The sequence below is a fragment of the Salmo salar genome, chromosome ssa01, assembly GCF_905237065.1.
Source record: "Salmo salar chromosome ssa01, Ssal_v3.1, whole genome shotgun sequence".
Lineage (NCBI taxonomy): Eukaryota > Metazoa > Chordata > Actinopteri > Salmoniformes > Salmonidae > Salmo > Salmo salar.
Genome location: NC_059442.1, coordinates 71494055 through 71512366, shown reverse-complemented (window position 1 = coordinate 71512366; position 18312 = coordinate 71494055). Strand labels below are relative to the sequence as shown.

Here is an 18312-nt window from a genome sequence, read left to right as displayed (position 1 = left end):
TTGGAAATATGCAAGGCCTATTGTATAGATAATAGAACAAAAATGAATTTAACGTTTAAGAGATCAGATTTTTCTGTTTTGAAATGCATTGCTACAATGACACAATTATCTACCCACCTTGTTCCTTTCTTTTAGCATGTGCACGTAGTACGTATCTTAAGTGGTGCAGCGTTCTAACACGGAACCCAAACCGGCTGCGCGCGTGCGCTATCGTGCATACATTTATTTTGTCACCCTACACCAAACGCGATCACGACACGCAGGTTAAAAATATCAAAACAAACTGAACCAATCACATTAATTTGGGGACAGGTCGAAAATCATTAAACATGTATAGCAATTTAGCTAGTTAGCTTGCACTTGCTAGCTAACTTGTCCTATTTAGCTAGCTGCCTGTTGCTACCTAATTTGTCCTGTGATATAAACCTTGAGTTGTTATTTTACCTGAAATGCACAAGCTCCTCTACTCCGCCAATTAATCCACACATAAAACGGCCAACCAAATAGTTTAGTTCTCTCCTCCTTCCAGGCTTTTTCATCTTTGAACTTATATGTTGATTGGCATCTAAACATTCATAGTATTACCACGACTATCGGCAAAACAGTTCGTCTTTCAATCACCCATGTGGGTATATCCAATAACCAAGGAGATGGCACGTGGGTACCTGCTTCTATAAACCAATGAGGAGATGGGAGAGGCAGGACTTTCAATCGCAGACGTTCGTTGGCGCGCGCGAGCAGTGTTGAATAACATGGATTTCTAAATGTATTTTGCGACGATCGCGCACACGACGTGTCCGGTTTGGGCAGCCTGTAAGGCACTGCTAGAAGTGTCACTACAGACCCGGGTTCGATCCCAGGCTGTATCACAACCGGCCGTGATCGGGAGTCCCATAGGGCGGTACACAAATGGTCCAGCGTCGTCCAGGTTAAGGGAGGGCTTGGCCGGGGTAGGCCGCTCCTTGTAAATAAGAATTTGCTCTTAACTGCCTTGCCTAGTAAAATAAAGAAGTATACCATCATGCCTTCGGGATACGTGTCTTTTCAGATTCCACAATGATTATTTAGTTGTGAACACTACATCACTGCACTCCCTCTATTGCTGATGTTGGGCGATTAGGCCTGGATCACAGTCGGCGTTCCAATTCATCCCAAAGGTGTTCGATGGGGTTGAGGTCAGGGCTCTGTGCAGGCCAGTCAAGTTCTTCCACACCGATCTTGTCAAAGCATTTCTGTATGGACCTCGCTTTGTGCATGAAGGCACAGAATCGTCAATCATCATGTTGCCACAATGTTGGAGGCACAGAATCATCTAGAATGTCATTATATGCTGTAGCGTTAAGATTTCCCTTCACTGGAACTAAGTGGCCTAGCCCGAACCATGAAAACCTTTACAGTTGGCACTATGCATTCGGGCAGGTAGCGTTCTCCTGGCATCCGCCATACCCAGATTCATCCGTTGGACTGCCAGATGGTGAAGCATGATTCATCACTCCAGAGAACACGTTTCCACTGCTCCAGAGTCCAATGGCAACGAGCTTTACACCACTCCAGCCGACACTTGTTATTGCGCATGATGATCTTAGGCTTGTGTGCGGCTGCTCGGCCATTCAAACCCATTTCATGAAGCTCCCGACGAACAGTCGGGACCGTTCTGACCGAGAACAGGCCATTTTTACGCGCTTGAGCACTCAGCGGTCCCGTTCTGTGAGCATGTGTGGCCTACCACTTCGGGGCTGAGTCGTTGTTGCTCCTAGACTTTCCACTTCACAATAACAACACTTACAGTTGACCGGCGCAGCTCTAGCAGAACAGAAATTTGACAAACTGACTAATTTGGAGTGGTGTCCACATACTTTCGTGTGTGTATATACAGTGCATTCGGAAAGTATTCAGACCGCTTGACTTTACATCAGCCTTATTCAAAAATGTATTAAATCGTTTTTTTCCTCATCAATCTACATACAATACCCCATAATGACAAAGCAAAAAAACTGAAATCACATTTACATAAGTATTCAGACCCTTTGCTCAGTACTTTGTTGAAGCACCTTTGGGAGAAATTACAGCCTAGAGTCTTTTTTGGTATGACGCTACAAGCTTGGCACACCTGTATTTGGGGAGTTTCTCCCATTCTTTTCTGCATATCCTCTCAAGCTCGTTGGATGAGTAGTGCCGCTGCACAGCTATTTTCAGGTCTCTCCAGAGCTGTTCGAAAGGGGTTCAAGTCCGGTCTCTGGCTGGCTGTGTCACTCAAGGACATTCAGAGACTTGTCCTGAAGCCACTCCTGCGTTGTCTTGGCTGTGTGCTTAGGGTCGTTGTCCTGTTGGAAGGTGAACCTTCGCCCCAGTCTGAGGTCCTGAGCGCTCTGGAGCTAGTTTTCATCAAGGATCTCTCTGTACTTTGCTCCGTTCATCTTTCCCTCAATCCTGACTAGTCTCCCATTCCCTGCTGCTGAATAACATCCCCACAGTATGATGCTGCCATCACCATGCTTCACCGTAGGGATGGTGCCAGGTTTCCTCCAGGCGTGACGCTTGGCATTCAAGCCAAAGAGTTCAATATTGGTTTCATGCGACCAGAGAATCTTGTTTCTCATAATCTGAGAATCCTTTAGGTGCCTTTTGGCAAACTCCAAGCGGGCTGTTGTGCCTTTTACTGAGGAGCTCTGTCAGTGACCATCGGGTTCTTGGTCACCTCCCTGACCAAGGCCCTTCTCCCCCAATTGATCAGTTTTGCCAGGCTGCCAGCTCCAGGAAGTCTTGGTGGTTCCAAATGTCTTCCATTTAAGAAGGATGGAGGCTGTGTTCTTGAGGACCTTCAATGCTGCAGAAATATTTTGGTTCCCTTCCTCAGATCTGTGCCTCGACACAATCCTGTCTCGGAGCTCTACGGACAATTCCTTCGACCTCATGGCTTGGTTTTTGATCTGACATGCAATGTCACCTGTGGGACCTTATATAGACAGGTGTGTGCCTTTCCAAATCATGTCCAATCAATTGAATTTACCCACAGGTGGACTCCAATCAAGTCGTAGAAACATCAAGGATGATCAATGGAAACAGGATGCACCTGAGCTCAATTTTGAGTCTCATAGCAAAGGGTTAGAATACTTAAGGAAATAAGGTATTTCTTTTTTCTTTTTATAAATTTGCAAACATTTCTAAAACCTGTTTTCGCTTTGTCATTATGGGGTATTGTGTGAAGATTGAGAAGAAAAAAAAATTCTAGGCAGAGTTGCAAAGAAAAAGCAATATCTCAGACTGGTCAATAAAAATAAAATATTAAAATAGGCAAAAGAACACTGGACAGAGGAACTCTGCCTAGAATCCCAGCATCCCAGAGTCACCTCTTCACTGTTGACGTTGAGACTGGTGTTTTGCGGGTACTATTTCATGAAGCTGCCAGTTGAGGACTTGTGAGGCATCTGTTTCTCAAACTAGACACTCTAATGTACTTGTCCTCTTCCTCAGTTGTGCACCAGGGGCCTCTTTCTATTCTGGTTAGAGACAGTATGCGTTGTTCTGTGAAGGGAGTAGTTCACAGCGTTGTTCGAGATCTTCATTTTCTTGGCAATTTCTCGCCTTCATTTCTCAGAACAAGAATAGACTGACGAGTTTCAGAAGAAAGTGCTTTGTTGCTGGCCATTTTGAACCTGTAATCGAACCCGCTGATGCTCCAGATACTCAACTAGCCTAAAGATGGCAAGTTTTATTGCTTCTTTAATGAGAACAACAGTTTTCAGCTGTGCTAACATAATTGCAAAAGGGTTTTCTAATGATCAATTAGCCTTTTAAAATGATAAACTTGGATTAGCTAACACAATGTACCATTGCAACACAGGAGTGATGGTTGCTGATAATGGGCCTCTGTACACCTATGTTTATATTCCATTCAAAATCAGCTGTTTCCAGCTACAATAGTCATTTACAACATTAACAATGTCTACACTGTATTTCTGATCAATTTGATGTTATTTTATTGGACAAAAAATGTGCTTTCTTTTAAAAACAAAGACATTTCTAAGTGACCCCAAACTTTTGAACGGTAGTGTATGTTCGTACAGTACCAGGCAAAAGTTTGGACATACCTACTCAGTCCAGGGTTTTTCTTCATTTGTACTATTTTCAACATTGTAGAATAATAGTTTAGACATCAGAACTATGAAATAACACATGGAATCATGTAGTAAACAAAGAAGTGTTAAACAAATCAAAAAATATTTTATATTTCAGATTCTTCAAAGTAGCCAGCCTTGATGACAGCTTTGCACACTCTTGGCACCTGGAATGTATTTCAATTAACAGGTGTGCCTCTTTTTCCTTAATACGTTTGAGACAATTAATTGTGACAAGGTAGGGTTGGTATACAGAAGATAGCCCTATTTGGTAAAAGGCCAAGTCCATATTATAGCAATAACAGCTCATATATACAAAGAGAAACGACAGTCCATCATTACGTTAAGACATGAAGGTCAGTCAATCTGGAAAATTTGAAGAACTTTGAAAGTTTCTTCAAGTGCAGCCGCAAAAACCATCAAGCGCTATGATGGTTTTGATTTGTTTAACCCTTTTTTGATTACTACATGATTCCATATGTGTTATTTCATAGTTTTGATGTCACTATTATTCTACAATGTAGAAAATAGTAAAAATAAAGAAAAACCCTGGAATGAGTAGGTGTGTCCAAACTTCTGACTTGTACTATATACAGTTGAGGTCGGAAGTTTACATACACCTTAGCCAAATACATTTAAACTCAGTTTTCACAATTCTTGACATTTAATCCTAGTAAAAATTCCCTGTCTTAGGTCAGTTAGGATCACAACTTTATTTTAAGAATGTGAAATGTCAGAATAATAGTAGAGAGAATTATTTATTTCAGCTTTTATTTCTTTCATCACGTTCCCAGTGGGTCAGAAGTTTACATACACTCAATTAGGTTTTGGTAGCATTGCCTTTAAATTGTTTAACTTGGGTCAAACGTTTCGGGTAGCCTTCCACAAGCTTCCCACAATAAGTTGGGTGAATTTTGGCCCATTCCTCCTGACAGAGCTGGTGTAACTGACTCAGGTTTGTAGGCCTCCTTGCTCACACACGCTTTATCAGTTCTGCACACACATTTCTATAGGATTGAGGTCAGGGCTTTGTGATGTCCACCCCAATACCTTGACTTTAGTTGTCCTTAACCTTTTAGGGTATGATGGCAGTATTTTTGATTTCGGATGAAAAGCGTGCCCAGAGTAAACTGCCTAGTACTCGGGCCCAGAGTCAAATATTTGCATATTATTATGTTTCTAAAACTGTTTGAATGATGTCTGTGAGTATAACAGACCTCATATGGCAGGCAAAAACGTGAGAAAAATCCAACCAGGAAGTGTGGAAATCTGAGAATTGTAGTTCTTCTTTTGAATCCCTATCGAAACTACAGTGTCTGTGGGGTCACGTTGCACTTCCTAAGGCTTCTATTGGCTGTCAACAGCCTTCAGAAAGTTCCATCCTTCTGCTGTTACTGGGCAGAGAATAGTAGCTCAGTCAATGAGTGGACTGCCTATGGACAAAGGACTTGGTGTGCGCGATCCCGTGAGTGCGCCCCTCCTTTTTCTTCTGTAATGAATACGCTATTGTCCGGTTGGAATATTATCGACGTCTTATGTTAAAAATACCCCAAGGATTGATTGTAAACAACGTTGACATGTTTCCACGACCAGTAATGGAACATTTTGACTTTTCGTCTCTGCTACTGCGCTCGCGCATTATGGCTTTGGATAGTGATCTGAACGCACGAACAAAACGGAGGTATTTGGACATAAATATGGAGTATTTCCAACAAAACAAACATTTCTTGTGGAAGTAGGAGTCCTCGGAGTGCATTCTGACGAAGATCAGCAAAGGTAAGAGAATATTTATAATACTAATTCAGAGTTTTGTTGATGCCAGAACTTGGCGGGTAGCTGTTTAGCATGCTTCGATGGCTGAGCTATGTACTCAGAATATTGAACAATGTGCTTTCTCCGTTATTTTGAAATCTGACAGAGCGGTTGCGTCAAGGAGTAGTGCATCTATAATTCTTTCAATAACTTGTAAATTTTATCAACGTTTATGATGAGTATTTTTGTAAATTGATGTGCACATTCACTGGGAGTTTTGGTGGGAATACATTTTCTGAACATCACGCGCCAATGTAAAATGCTGTTTTTGGATATAAATATGAACTTTATCGAGCAAAACATACATGTATTGTATAACATGAAGTCCTATGAGTGCCATCTGATGAAGATCATCAAAGGTTAGTGAATATTTTAGCTCTACTTTTGTTTTTTATGATGCATGTCCTTGCTTGGAAAATGGCTGTGTGGATTTTCTTGTGAAGTTTATGTCCTAACAATCTAATTCTATGCTTTCGCCATAAAGCCTTTTTGAAATCGGACAATGTGGTTAGATTAACGAGAGTCTTATCTTTAAAATGGTGTAAAATAGTTGATTGTTTGAGAAAAGTAAAATAAGAGATTTTTGCTGTTTTGCATTTCGCACCATGCTATTTCACTGGCTGTTGAATAGTGTGGGACGCTCACGTCCCAAAGCACCCCCACAACATGATGCTGCCACTACCATGTTTCACGGTTGGGATGGTGTTCTTCGGCTTGCAAGAATCCCCCTTTTTCCTCCAAACATAACAATGGTCATTATGGCCAAACAGTTCTATTTTTGTTTCATCAGACCAGAGGACATTTCTCCAGAAAGTACGATCTTTGTCCCCATGTGCAGTTGCAAACTGTAGTCTGGCTTTTTTATGGCGGTTTTGGAGCAGTGGATTCTTCCTTGCTGAGCAGCCTTTCAGGTTATGTTGATATAAGACTCGTTTTACTGTGGATATAGATACTTTTGCACCTGTTTCCTCCAGCATCTTCACAAGGTCCTTTGCTGTTGTTCTGGGATTGATTTGCACTTTTCGCACCAAAGTATGTTCATCTCTAGGAGACAGAACGCATCTTTTTCCTGAGTGGAATGACGGCTGATAGGTCCCATGGTGTTTATACTTGTGTACTATTGTTTGTACAGATGAACGTGGTACCTTCAGGCGTTTGGAAATGTCTCCCAAGGATGAACCAGACTTGTGGAGGTCTACAATTTTGTTCTGAGGGCTTGGCTGATTTATTTTGATTTTCCCATGATGTCAAGCAAAGAGGCACTGAGTTTGAAGGTAGGCCTTGAAATACATCCACAGGTACACCTTCAATTGACTCAAAGTATGTCAATTAGCCTATCAGAAGCTTTTAAAGCCATGACATCATTTTCTGGAATTTTCCAAGCTGTTTAACCTGTTTAGGATAGGGGGCAGTATTTTCACAGCCGGATAAAAAAACGTACCCGATTTAATCTGGTTATTACTCCTGTCCAGAAACTAGAATATGCATATAATTAGTAGATGTGGGTAGAAAACACCCTAAAGTTTCTAAAACTGTTTGAATGGTGTCTGAGTATAACAGAACTCATATGGCAGGCCAAAACCTGAGAAGATTCCAAACAGGAAGCGCCCTCTCTGACCATTTCTTGGCCTTCTTGATCATCTCTATCCAAAACAGGGGATCTCTGCTGTAACGTGACATTTTCTAACGCTCCCATAGGCTCTCAGAAGGCGCCAGAACGGGAAGTACGGTAATGGATTATTTTGAATTTTTTTGTCACTGGAAATGTAAAATGGACTCTTCACGTGCACGCGCGCACCCGTGTCATTGTTCTGAGATCGACCACTATCCAAATGCGCTACTGTTTTCCGCCCAGGGACTGCAGAGTCATCATTCCCCGTTCTGAAAAACATTTGTAGTAAAATGGCCTTACTGAAGAGCTCGTTGAATGACACTGAAGCGCGTAGCATGTGAAAATCTTCTGTCCTCGGTTGCAACACTCACTACAAAGTTCCAAACTGCTCTGGAAGCAACGTCAGCACAATAACTTTTTGTTGGGAGCTTCATGAAATGGGTTTCCATGGCCGAGCAGCCGCACACACGCCTAAGATCACCATGTGCAATGCCAAGCGTTGTCTGGAGTAGTGTAAAGCTCGCCGCTATTGGACCCTAGAGTAGTGGAAATTGGTTATTTGACTTCCCTTTGACACTGTGCTTAGATACATTTGCTTGAAGACTCTGCTCTTTGTCGATGTGGTCCTGAGCAACAACCATGGCTGTCTGAAGGTCTTTGGTCAGAGATACTACGTAGCTGTCATAAGTACTAATCTCTCGGTCATTCAGGATGTTTTTGAACAATGCATCATCAGAGAGATGTGGGACCCTACCATACATCAAATAAAATGGGGGATAACCAGTGGTCTCATTTACTGTACAGGTATACATGTACATCAAGGTCTGAAGGTATTGCGGCCAGTTGTGCTTCACATTAGACGGGAGAGCATGGATCATGTTTCCCAGCGTTCTGTTAAAACACTCAATGCTGCCGTTACACATGGGGTGATAAGGCGTTGTGGGACTTCTTGACACCAGCCACTTTCAAGAGCTGACTTATCAACTGAACCTCAAACGAAGCACCTTGGTCAGAATTCATTCTCTCAGGGAATCCATTAATGCAGAAGTTCTTGTCCCAAAGTTTCTTCGCCACTTGTTTTGCAGACTGATCATGGCAAGGGAATGCTTGGGCTAACCTGGTAAAATTATCTGTGACAACTAGTACATCAACTGACTTGTTTTGTTCTTAGAATCGTCTGCAGACCAGAAGTCAATGCACATAATCTCCTAAAGGCGCAGAGGTTTTCATACTCACTAAAGGGGCTCTTCCTTCAGGATCTGCTGTTTTACTGATGACATATTGGGGACACTGACGCATGTAGCCCTTGACATGTCTGTCGATGTGGGGCCAGACTCAAGCTCCTTAAATGCCCTTGATGACCTGCACTGTAATGGATGCCTTGTAAGACCTCAGACTTGAAGGAGTCAGGAACGACAACCTGGTGTCTCTTCTTAGAAATTTTATCTTTTGACAATTGATAGAGAATGTGTGAGGGATCAGCCGGATCAAGTGGTCCGACTGCGCCCTCTCCTGATGAGCTCACCTGAGGTCAATTGACAAATTTTGTTTGTGCTCTCTTAAGGACCGGACTTAAGGGGCAGAGGGAGGCTGAGTGATGAGCCAGAGGCTACAGCGAATTCCACAACAATATGATTCCCTGTTATATGTTCGGATCAAGCTGTTGGTTTTGCGTTTAGTACCAACTGGCGGTTATTTAAAAAAAAAGATTGTTCAGCCATTACCCTGGCCTTTGCTTGTACTGCCCCGGGGAGAGTTGAAAGAAAACCACCCAATACAGTTTATTTTTTATTTAAGTCAGATCTCTCCGTCTCATTTCGTGCTGTCCCGCTTAGGATTTTGTCCGTGAATAGGTACGGCCTTTCACACGTTGTCAGTTTCTCCCAGTGCTTGAGGTACCTGAGGACCATCACAGACTCCTTGACCTTTTCTCTTCTGGAGGGACGTCGGCCTCGCTCCACATAATAAAGCACCCTCGAGAGGACGGTGTCGCCCAGCTGTCCATTACGTAGCTCTCCCCATTAGGCATCACTAATTGGGGAAGGTGCTGTAGCACATCCATGGCACGTGACCTGGCACCGCACTCCCACAAACGGTGTGTCTCAAGGATTGCAGAGACCTCGTCTCTGGAGAAGGACTGTTTTTTGGTACACTCTGACCTGTGGAGCTTCTGCTCGCCACCAAGGCTGCAGACACGGGTCACAGCACCAGTGTAACTAAGCTGTTTGGCTGGATGACTGACATAGGACTTGCTTTTGGGTCTCGTTTATTCCTGGAAGACAGACACAACGTATGAATGTCTTCCGACATGCACAAGGATCACTGCAAACATGACAGGTTCTCCAGCATAGGAAAAGGTTTGTCCGCTGGAGAACATCAGCATTATACATTATACCAGATCTGCAGTGACACCTTTAACCACTAGGAGGCTCCAACACTGGTAGACTACTTAATTTAGGTGAAACTCACATATAACCAAGACTACATTTTTAACTCTCTTACACTAGGCCCCTTAGTTCCAGTGAAGGGAAATTTAATGCAACAGCATACAATGACATTCTAGACGATTCTGTGTTTCCAATGTTGTGGCAACAGTTGGTATGTATAAGCTGGAAATACAGGCCCAAGTGTTGTTGTTCACTAGTTTGCTCCAATTGGGGGAGGGGTGGTAGGGTTGGAGGGTAATAAAGGAAATGTGTATATATATATATTTTAAAAAGCTGTATTGATATGTGTGTATATATCTTTGTTAAAATATACATAGGGGATTGGAAGTGATGCAAACATTTACATTAATGGAAGCTACAATCTATCGGCAATATTAAAGCTGATCTAACCCCTAAAAATAAATAATAATAATATATATTAAAAAAAAGGTTTGGGGTAGGTCCTTTCCTGCTTCAGCATGACAATGCCCCTGTGCACAAAGCAAGGTGAATGGAGAAATGGTTTGTCGAGATTAGTGTGAAAGAACTTGACTGGCCTGCACAGAGCCCTGATCTCAACTCCATTGAACACCTTTGGGATGAATTGGAACGCCAACTGCGAGCCAGGCCTAATCACCCAACATCAGTGCCCGACCTCCCTAATGCTCGTGGCTGAATGGAAGCAAGTCCCCGCAGCAATGTTCCAACATCTGGTGGAAATCCTTACCAGAAGAGTGGAGGCTGTTATAGCAGCAAAGGGGGGGACCGACTCCATATTAATGCCTATGATTTTGGAATGAGATGTTCCACGAGCAGGTGTACACATACTTTTGATCATGTAGTGTATACACACACACAAACACACTCGTCCTAATATTTCGATATTTCTTAATTCCCTTCTTTCACATTTTGGATGTGCATTGTTAGATATTACTGCACTGCAGTGGTGTAAGGTACTTAAGTAAAAACACTTTAAACTACTACTTAAGTAGTTTTGGGGGGTATCTGTACTTTACTATTTATATTTTTGACAACTTTTACTTCACTGCATTCCTAAAGAAAATTTACTTTTTACTCCATACATTTTCCCTGACACCCAAAAGTACTCGTTTTGAATGCAATGCAGTACAGGAAAATTGTCTAATTCACACACTTATCAAGAGAACATCCCTGGTCATCACTACTGCCTCTGATCTGGTGGACTCTCTAAACACATGTTTGGTTTGTAAATTATGTCTGAGTGTTGGAGCGTGTCCCTGGCTATCATTAAATACATTTAAAAAAACAAGAAAAGGGTGCTGTCTAGTATTTGTACTTTTACTTTTGATGCTAAAGTACATTTTTGCAATTCAATTTACTTTTGATATGTATATTTAAAACCAAATGTTTAGACTTTTACTCAAGTAGTATTTTACTGGGTGACACATTTTTTACTTGAGTAATTTTCTATTAAGGTATCTTTACTATACTCAAGTATGAAAATTGGGTACTTTTTCCACCACAGCTGCACTGTTGAAGCTTGGAACAGAAGCATTTCGCTACACACGCAATAACATCTGCTAAATATGTGTATGAGACCAACAAAATTTGATTTGATATTACTTTTGCTTTGGTCTTCCAACAACATGGGGGAGGAAACGGTGCAAAAAAGCCGCTCTAACTGCGACGTGAATAGACTATATTCAGCAGCCACCCGCATAGAATGCGCTCATAATTCACTGCTACTCACAGAATGTTTGAGATTTCAAGTTATGATGCTGCGTGCATTTTATCAAATGCTTGCAGTCGAACAACCAATATGCGCGACTATGGTTCTTTTCCTGTGTTTGATCCAGACTGTGTTGTCACCTGCAGCAAACCACACCACGATATGTATCGAATCTGACCGAGACCACCCTTTTGAGCGAACCACGGTGCGTTGTCGAGTGCTCTCCCGAGTGCGGATAGTGTTAGTGTACACACCATTCCAAAAGAACCGAACTATGGGGGTAAGTGCACCAGAGTTAAGAAAAACCGCACCAAACAATTTTTGGTGTGAAAGGCCCATATAATTCAGTCACTCATCCTATATAAATCTATGATCAACCCCAGATCATGTTAGAATTGGTGCTTTTTTAATGTGTAGGTTTCAGTTTTCCAGCCAATTTCCTGCAATTCTACCCATCCACCCATGGGGTGGAGAGACATTTTTGCAGTATTAATTCTAAATTCCTGCTATTTTGCACATTTGTAGCGACTTATGCCACATTAATATGATATGAGTGAGAATGACAAACAATCAATGAACGGCCCCCTGGAGGTCCCCTGGGATACATGAACTACCAATCAAACAATTGTTAGCTGGCATGGCTAATTGAGTGACTGTCAGCAACTGACATAAAAGAAAACTGCTGATGCGAAACAATATTTTGAGACCCAGACTGAGTTCCACTAAAAAAATATAACATATTTGGTTGGGGGCCTTAAGTGACCGCTTATGTCGCTTATGCCTGGAACCACCCCTGGGTTTAAGGTAGAAAATATAACAATTATCCTGCATGTCAGAGAATCAAATCTTCAATTTCATACATTTATCATATGTTTTCTCACATCTCTTATATTTGGCTTCAGATCATTCTTCCCTCTGATTTATGCTAGGGTTGCATTACATTTTTTGTTGTTGTCTAAAGTGGCTTCTCCTGTGCTGATCTATAAACAGTCTAGGTGAAAGCAGTAGGATAGATGCCAACTCGGAATATTATTTTACATGTCCAGATCTTTAATTGTAGTGCAGATGAAACAAGACAAGGAGATGAAGCCATTTAGACTTGAGATATCAGAGTAACATGTTATGTCCTCTGACCTGGTGTAATGTATTTTTCTCCCTTAGGTATTCACCCTGAAAGAGATGATACCGGGCCTCCTGAGTGGCGCAGTGGTTTAGCAGTGCTAAAGGTGTCACTACAGATCCTGGTTCGAGACCGGGCTGTATCGCAGCCGCCCGTGACCGGGAGACCCATGAGGCGCCGCACAATTTGCCCAGCGCCGTCCGGGTTAGGGGAGGGTTTGGCTGGCCGGGATGTCCTTGTCCATTGCGCTCTATCGACTCCTGTGGCGGGCGCAGTGCACGCTGACACGGTCGCCAGCTGGAAGGTGTTTCCTCCAACACATTGGTGCGGCTGGCTTCCGGGTTAAGCGAGCAGTGTGTCAAGAAGCAGGTGCGGCTTGGCAGGATCATGTTTCGGAGGATGCATGGCTCTCGACCTTCGCCTCTCCCGAGTCCGTACGGGAGTTGCAGCGATGGGCCAAGACTAACTACCAATTGGGGTAGGGGTAAAAAGTACCAAAACCTCAAGAGTGGAGAAGTCGTCAATAACCTCTTCCTGATAGACAAGAGCCTGTAGCCAGTCTGTCCGCCATGATAGTCTGGTCAACCTTAACAGCCTGGCTAAGAATCTAGGATTGGGCAGTGGCAACCTATGCTATGGTGGAAAAACATAAAAAGGTGGGCCAAGGCTGTGCCACTTCCCTGGAACTATTCTGTTACAAGGTCCAGAGCATCAAATTGTCCTGGACATCGACCTGGTCAACGTAGGCCATGAGTGTGTACTTCCATCCTTTCACCAATGCTTCCATTATGGGACTAAAGCTGGAGGATCTAACATTTTTAAAGGACACAGGACATGAACCAGTTCTTCAGAGCTTTGACTAGTAAATACCTAGAAATTAACACACTATCCTGTCAGACTGTGTTTTGGCTTGGTACAATTATTTATTTCAAAGTTCTTTACCTTTGTGCCTTTTTACCTTATCGAGAAATGGGCATTATTAAAATGTTCAGGTAACTTTTGGGACAGAATAAGGTCTGGGGAGCCCTTATTTTCTATGGGCAAGAGAGCAGTCTTGATTGTTGGTTATATGTGGATGGTTGATAGACAATGTAGTAGTGATTATGGTGGTTGCATCCTTGTATCTCCCTCAGCAAGATCTAGTCATTTACACCTTTGACACAATTACTGCAGTGTAATAATGCAGATCATGAAACATTGATTATCCACTCATATCTTCTGGGAATACACGCCACCCCCCCCCCCCCCAAAATGTCCTGGTTATATTCTGGTGTATACCTCCTTATCGCCCAGACTACACCATTGAGTGGCCAAAGTATACGTTTTATGTAGGCCAATGGATAACTCAAGCTTTGTCTATCCAGTAAATGGACGTCATCTGCACAACCCCCGTTCATCACTTGTGTTCCATCAAGCTTTGACTGGGATATTTGTATTCTTCATATAATAGCAATACAAGATTAAACTCTAAATGATCTTAAGAGCCTTGCATTCGTCTGTCCATAGAAATCATGACATTACTTTGGTCCAATATCCTAACAACTTTAGCTGGTGAGATTTTATGATTATATAAACGCAGACAAAATCAATCATTCATCAGGGGAAGAATAGATGACTTGAGGGTCAATCCTTTATGTGATGAAGACAGCACTGTGGGCAGTGAAGATGAAATGACACAGGATTCTTCTGGATTTTTTTTTTTAATCACAAATGGATTTATGTAAAAGTGGAAAAGGAAATTAACACTAGGTCATCATCACAGACAGAAATCTGATAGTAGCCACACATACTGTACACATATACAAAGCTGTCCCATTCAGCTCACACAACCTTCATGATTGGATTGTATGGCAATCACAGTTGGCATGGCTTCCCACGAGTCATTTTGGCATTTTAGAGGAACACAACTTAAAACAATCGTCCATTCTGATTGGAAGAAAAGCGTGTTGATTGCTCCATGCACATTGTGGTTGACCTTGTTCTGTGCCCACATGCATTTTTTTCCTTCTGTGCAGATTGTTGAACGTTGACATCAACTGTTCCTCAGAAAGATGCTGCATGTGCATGCTCATTTACAAAAAACAGAAAAAATCCAGCTGATTCAAAGTCACACAGAGGACAACAAGGAGTCTTCAGGGTCTAGTTTAAGTTCACCCATTTGGCTTTGCGTGAACATTGGCACTAACAGTATGTCCGTGTAGAGTGCATGTTAGCAGTGTGTCACACCATAGCAGTGCAATTTACCAGAAAGTCAGTTATAGAAAAACTATTGTCACCACATACTGTATGTCTTAAGAGTTTTATTTCCTTGATTCAAGGAGAAAAAAAGGCTGTTCACTTTTCTTTATTGAAGCATTGATTTTTTTGTTAAAAAAAGTATATATATATAAAGATGCATTATTTTTGTTTCACACAATCTTTTTTCGCACTGAAGGCCATCTCAGTAGACCAACTTAAATGGCTTCAGAGTCAGACAGACAGCTTGAAGGTCACTTTTCTCTCTGAGTTGGAGGCAGACAGAAGAGTGAAGAGAGAAGGACAGAAAAAGAGGTTAGAGGCAGATGACATCAGAGAAGAGGATGAACATATATATGGACGCACTGGAAAGCAGTCTACATGCATTGACAGGGAGGGGTTTCAGCTGCGTGACCCACAATCCATGCAGCACTGCAGATAAGCTCACAAAGGGATCACAACATCCTATCGAGCCACCAGTGTTTTTGTCCTGAATACCAACAGAGAAAAGTAAAAGAAAAGCCAGCTATGAACACGTTACACTGAGGAACAGGGAGGGAGGGAGTGTAGCAGGTCAGGACCTCCTGTTATTAGGGACGCAGACCAGGCTCCATTCAAGTGCCCTTTACAACACCAGCATAGCATAAGCAAGCATGAACAGGATGGGACATCTGTTATGCCACCAAGTTACCATGGAGCCCCCCCCCCACCGGACTCAGAGCAGCACTCACCACTTGAGCTCATAACGGTAGCCGATGAGTAATGTTTAGGAGCTTTGTTGCTCCCCACTGCTTTTTGACTTTCTGCGCTCTTGTAACACTTCCACATCTGCAGAACAAAGGCATGTCATATTACATCGGAATAAAGGCCGAAGTTAGTTTATACACAAGATAAACACAATTAAACAATTTCAAATGGCAAATACATAAAGCAGAAATAAAAATCTAACATTACTACTCCTACTGCATACATGAGTGCTTTCTGTCCTTGAATATAACTTTATATGTTAAAAAATATTTTGTACCATGTGTAGTCAGTCTACAATGATATATAACCTAAAATGTGTTATTGTGCAATTGGAATTTGTATTGTGACCATGAGCATTCAAGACTTTACCCAAATCCAATACCATGACAACCAAGAGTAGAGGAACCTTCATCCACAAAATAATCTGGCCATCATATTTGTCTCAATTGCAAATGTCTCTCACCGCTATGTATACTGTCTTAGAGCAACAAAAACAAGACTCAACTATCTTTAAAACGTTCTCTCTCAAACGCTTAACATTGCTCTCAGCTCATTTTGTGAATTACGTTTCCTCAAAAACAATCCCTTAACCCCAACTCACCCATACACCCAATCAGAATCCCCACATTGAGAGTGGTTTAGTCAGAAAAAGAAATGGAACAGAAAAATGTGTCATATGCACAAAACAAAAAAACAACACCATTTTGATCACAACAATCAAAATGAGGGCACCAGAACTAACCAAGACAGAATAAAGCCATGCAGTTCAGTGAATATGCATTGAGATTGATACAGTAGAATTAGACTGGTAATGCAATGTGACACAGTACTTTAGAGAGGACAGGGTTCTCCCACATACCAAACACCCAATAAGATAAAGGGGAAACCAAATAATTTGATCTAATTTTAATAGATGTGAAACTGCTTTCCTCTGAAGGGCTAGATTACATAATGACTCCATAAATAGCACTTATTGGCAGTTAACGTGTTCCTCAGTCAGCCTATCATGGGACGTGTTCTACAAGCCTCATAACTTTATTATTAAACAGAGCTCCATTCTAACTCTGGAGGACTTCTGACATGAAGATGTTTTAAAGATGCACTGAACACCCAAATGATAGTTAATGTAGCTTTGCAGCATGTTTTCTGAAGATGTATTTATGATTAGAAAAGAAATAAATAATGAATAAAATAACTAGAACAGCTATTGATGTCCCCCATAAAGCAATCATGTAATAGCTTTATAATGTGAGCCAAACAGAGGTTTGATTAATGAATACAGTGTGAACAGACCTTTGAAGCAAAGACATCCAGAGAACCCCACTTCCATAAAATGGAGGGAAATACCAAACCAGGAGTGACGAAAAGGGATTTACAAATCAGCCATGAAAAAAACAAACATAAAAGCTCAAAGGAAAACATAGCATGATAGGGCTTTGATAATGCATGCAGAGTTCCTTCTTTCTCCCCGACCATCACCGGTCCTTATGCAGGTCCCAGATCAGTAGCTGACCAGGGCGCCACACATTCAGACACAGCCATACTCATACCACAACGATTGTTGGTCCTCTGGGCTAAGGGGTGGACATGGGTCAGCATCAAGCACATGATTGGTGTCAATGACATGTTCCCCATTCTGGTCAGGTGAGCTGGGCTTTAGCTCATTTGGTTGGTTCTGGGCGGTTTGGGCAGGCTTGGGCCGGAGATGGGTTTTGCCTGGGGGGCCGCTGATGTTACTGACCAGGGAGGTGTTGAGGGAAAGGAAGGTGTGGCTCTTGCTACTGCACCCTGTGAAGGCTGGCTCGCTGAAGATGGAGTCCATAAACACTGACTCTACTGTGAAGGACGAGCCAAAGAAAGACTCGAGGCTGGAGAGGTCAGTTTCCTTACAACTGAGGGGGTGCTGACTGCCTGTGCAGGGCATACTGACTGACTTCGGCAGGGACAGGGGCATGGGGGCTGGGGCTAGTGGGATGGACTGCTGGGTGGGATGTTGGGACTGGGTGGGGTTGTTGGTTGGGGGGTACTCACTGGGCGTGGTGTAGGCGCGAGGCAAGGCCTTTGAGGAGGGTGAGGGATCCACAGACACGGGCTGCCGGGTGTCTTTGGACAGCAGGTCGTGGATGCTGGTCCGACGTGTGGAGCCCTCGGCTGTGGATATGACGCTGCTGGCCCGGGGCAGCATGGAGGAGGAGATGTCCAGACGCTCAGACACAGACACAGCTTTACTCTGGGAGAGGCTGACCCGTGGCTGGACCATGCCCTTCACACGCGTACTCTCTGCCTTTCGTAGGCTGGGATAACCTGGTTGGCCACCCCTGGAGGGGCGGCCATCGGAGTTCACTGGTGCTGCCTTCCCACTGGCTGAGCGCAGGATGCCCCGCCCCTTAGTGCCGGTGGAGCCTCGCTCGGCCCGGTCTCTCTGCACATGCTCAGCGCCTCCAGAAAGGCGGGTAGACTCAATGGTCAGATTCTCTTGGCTGCCAGACTATTAATGGAGAAGAGACATTAAAGTTACCATACCGTAATACCTG

At 42.9% G+C, this 18312-nt stretch overlaps 1 protein-coding gene across 8 annotated transcripts in view; it reads right to left on the bottom strand.

Moving 5' to 3' along the window:
• Window positions 1-14477: 14477 nt before the first annotated feature.
• LOC106607988 (girdin) overlaps window positions 14478-18312 on the bottom strand; it is a 97336-nt gene continuing 93501 nt past the window's right edge. For 5 of the 8 annotated variants that reach the window (XM_014205542.2, XM_014205565.2, XM_014205558.2 and 2 more), the window contains one exon: window positions 14478-18266. In XM_014205542.2, the coding sequence (XP_014061017.1) occupies window positions 17307-18266 (960 nt within the window). In that variant the 3' untranslated portion in view covers window positions 14478-17306. The remainder of the gene's footprint in view (window positions 18267-18312) is intronic. The other 3 variants (XR_006770591.1, XM_014205587.2, XR_001329355.2) reach the window with 3 other exon arrangements.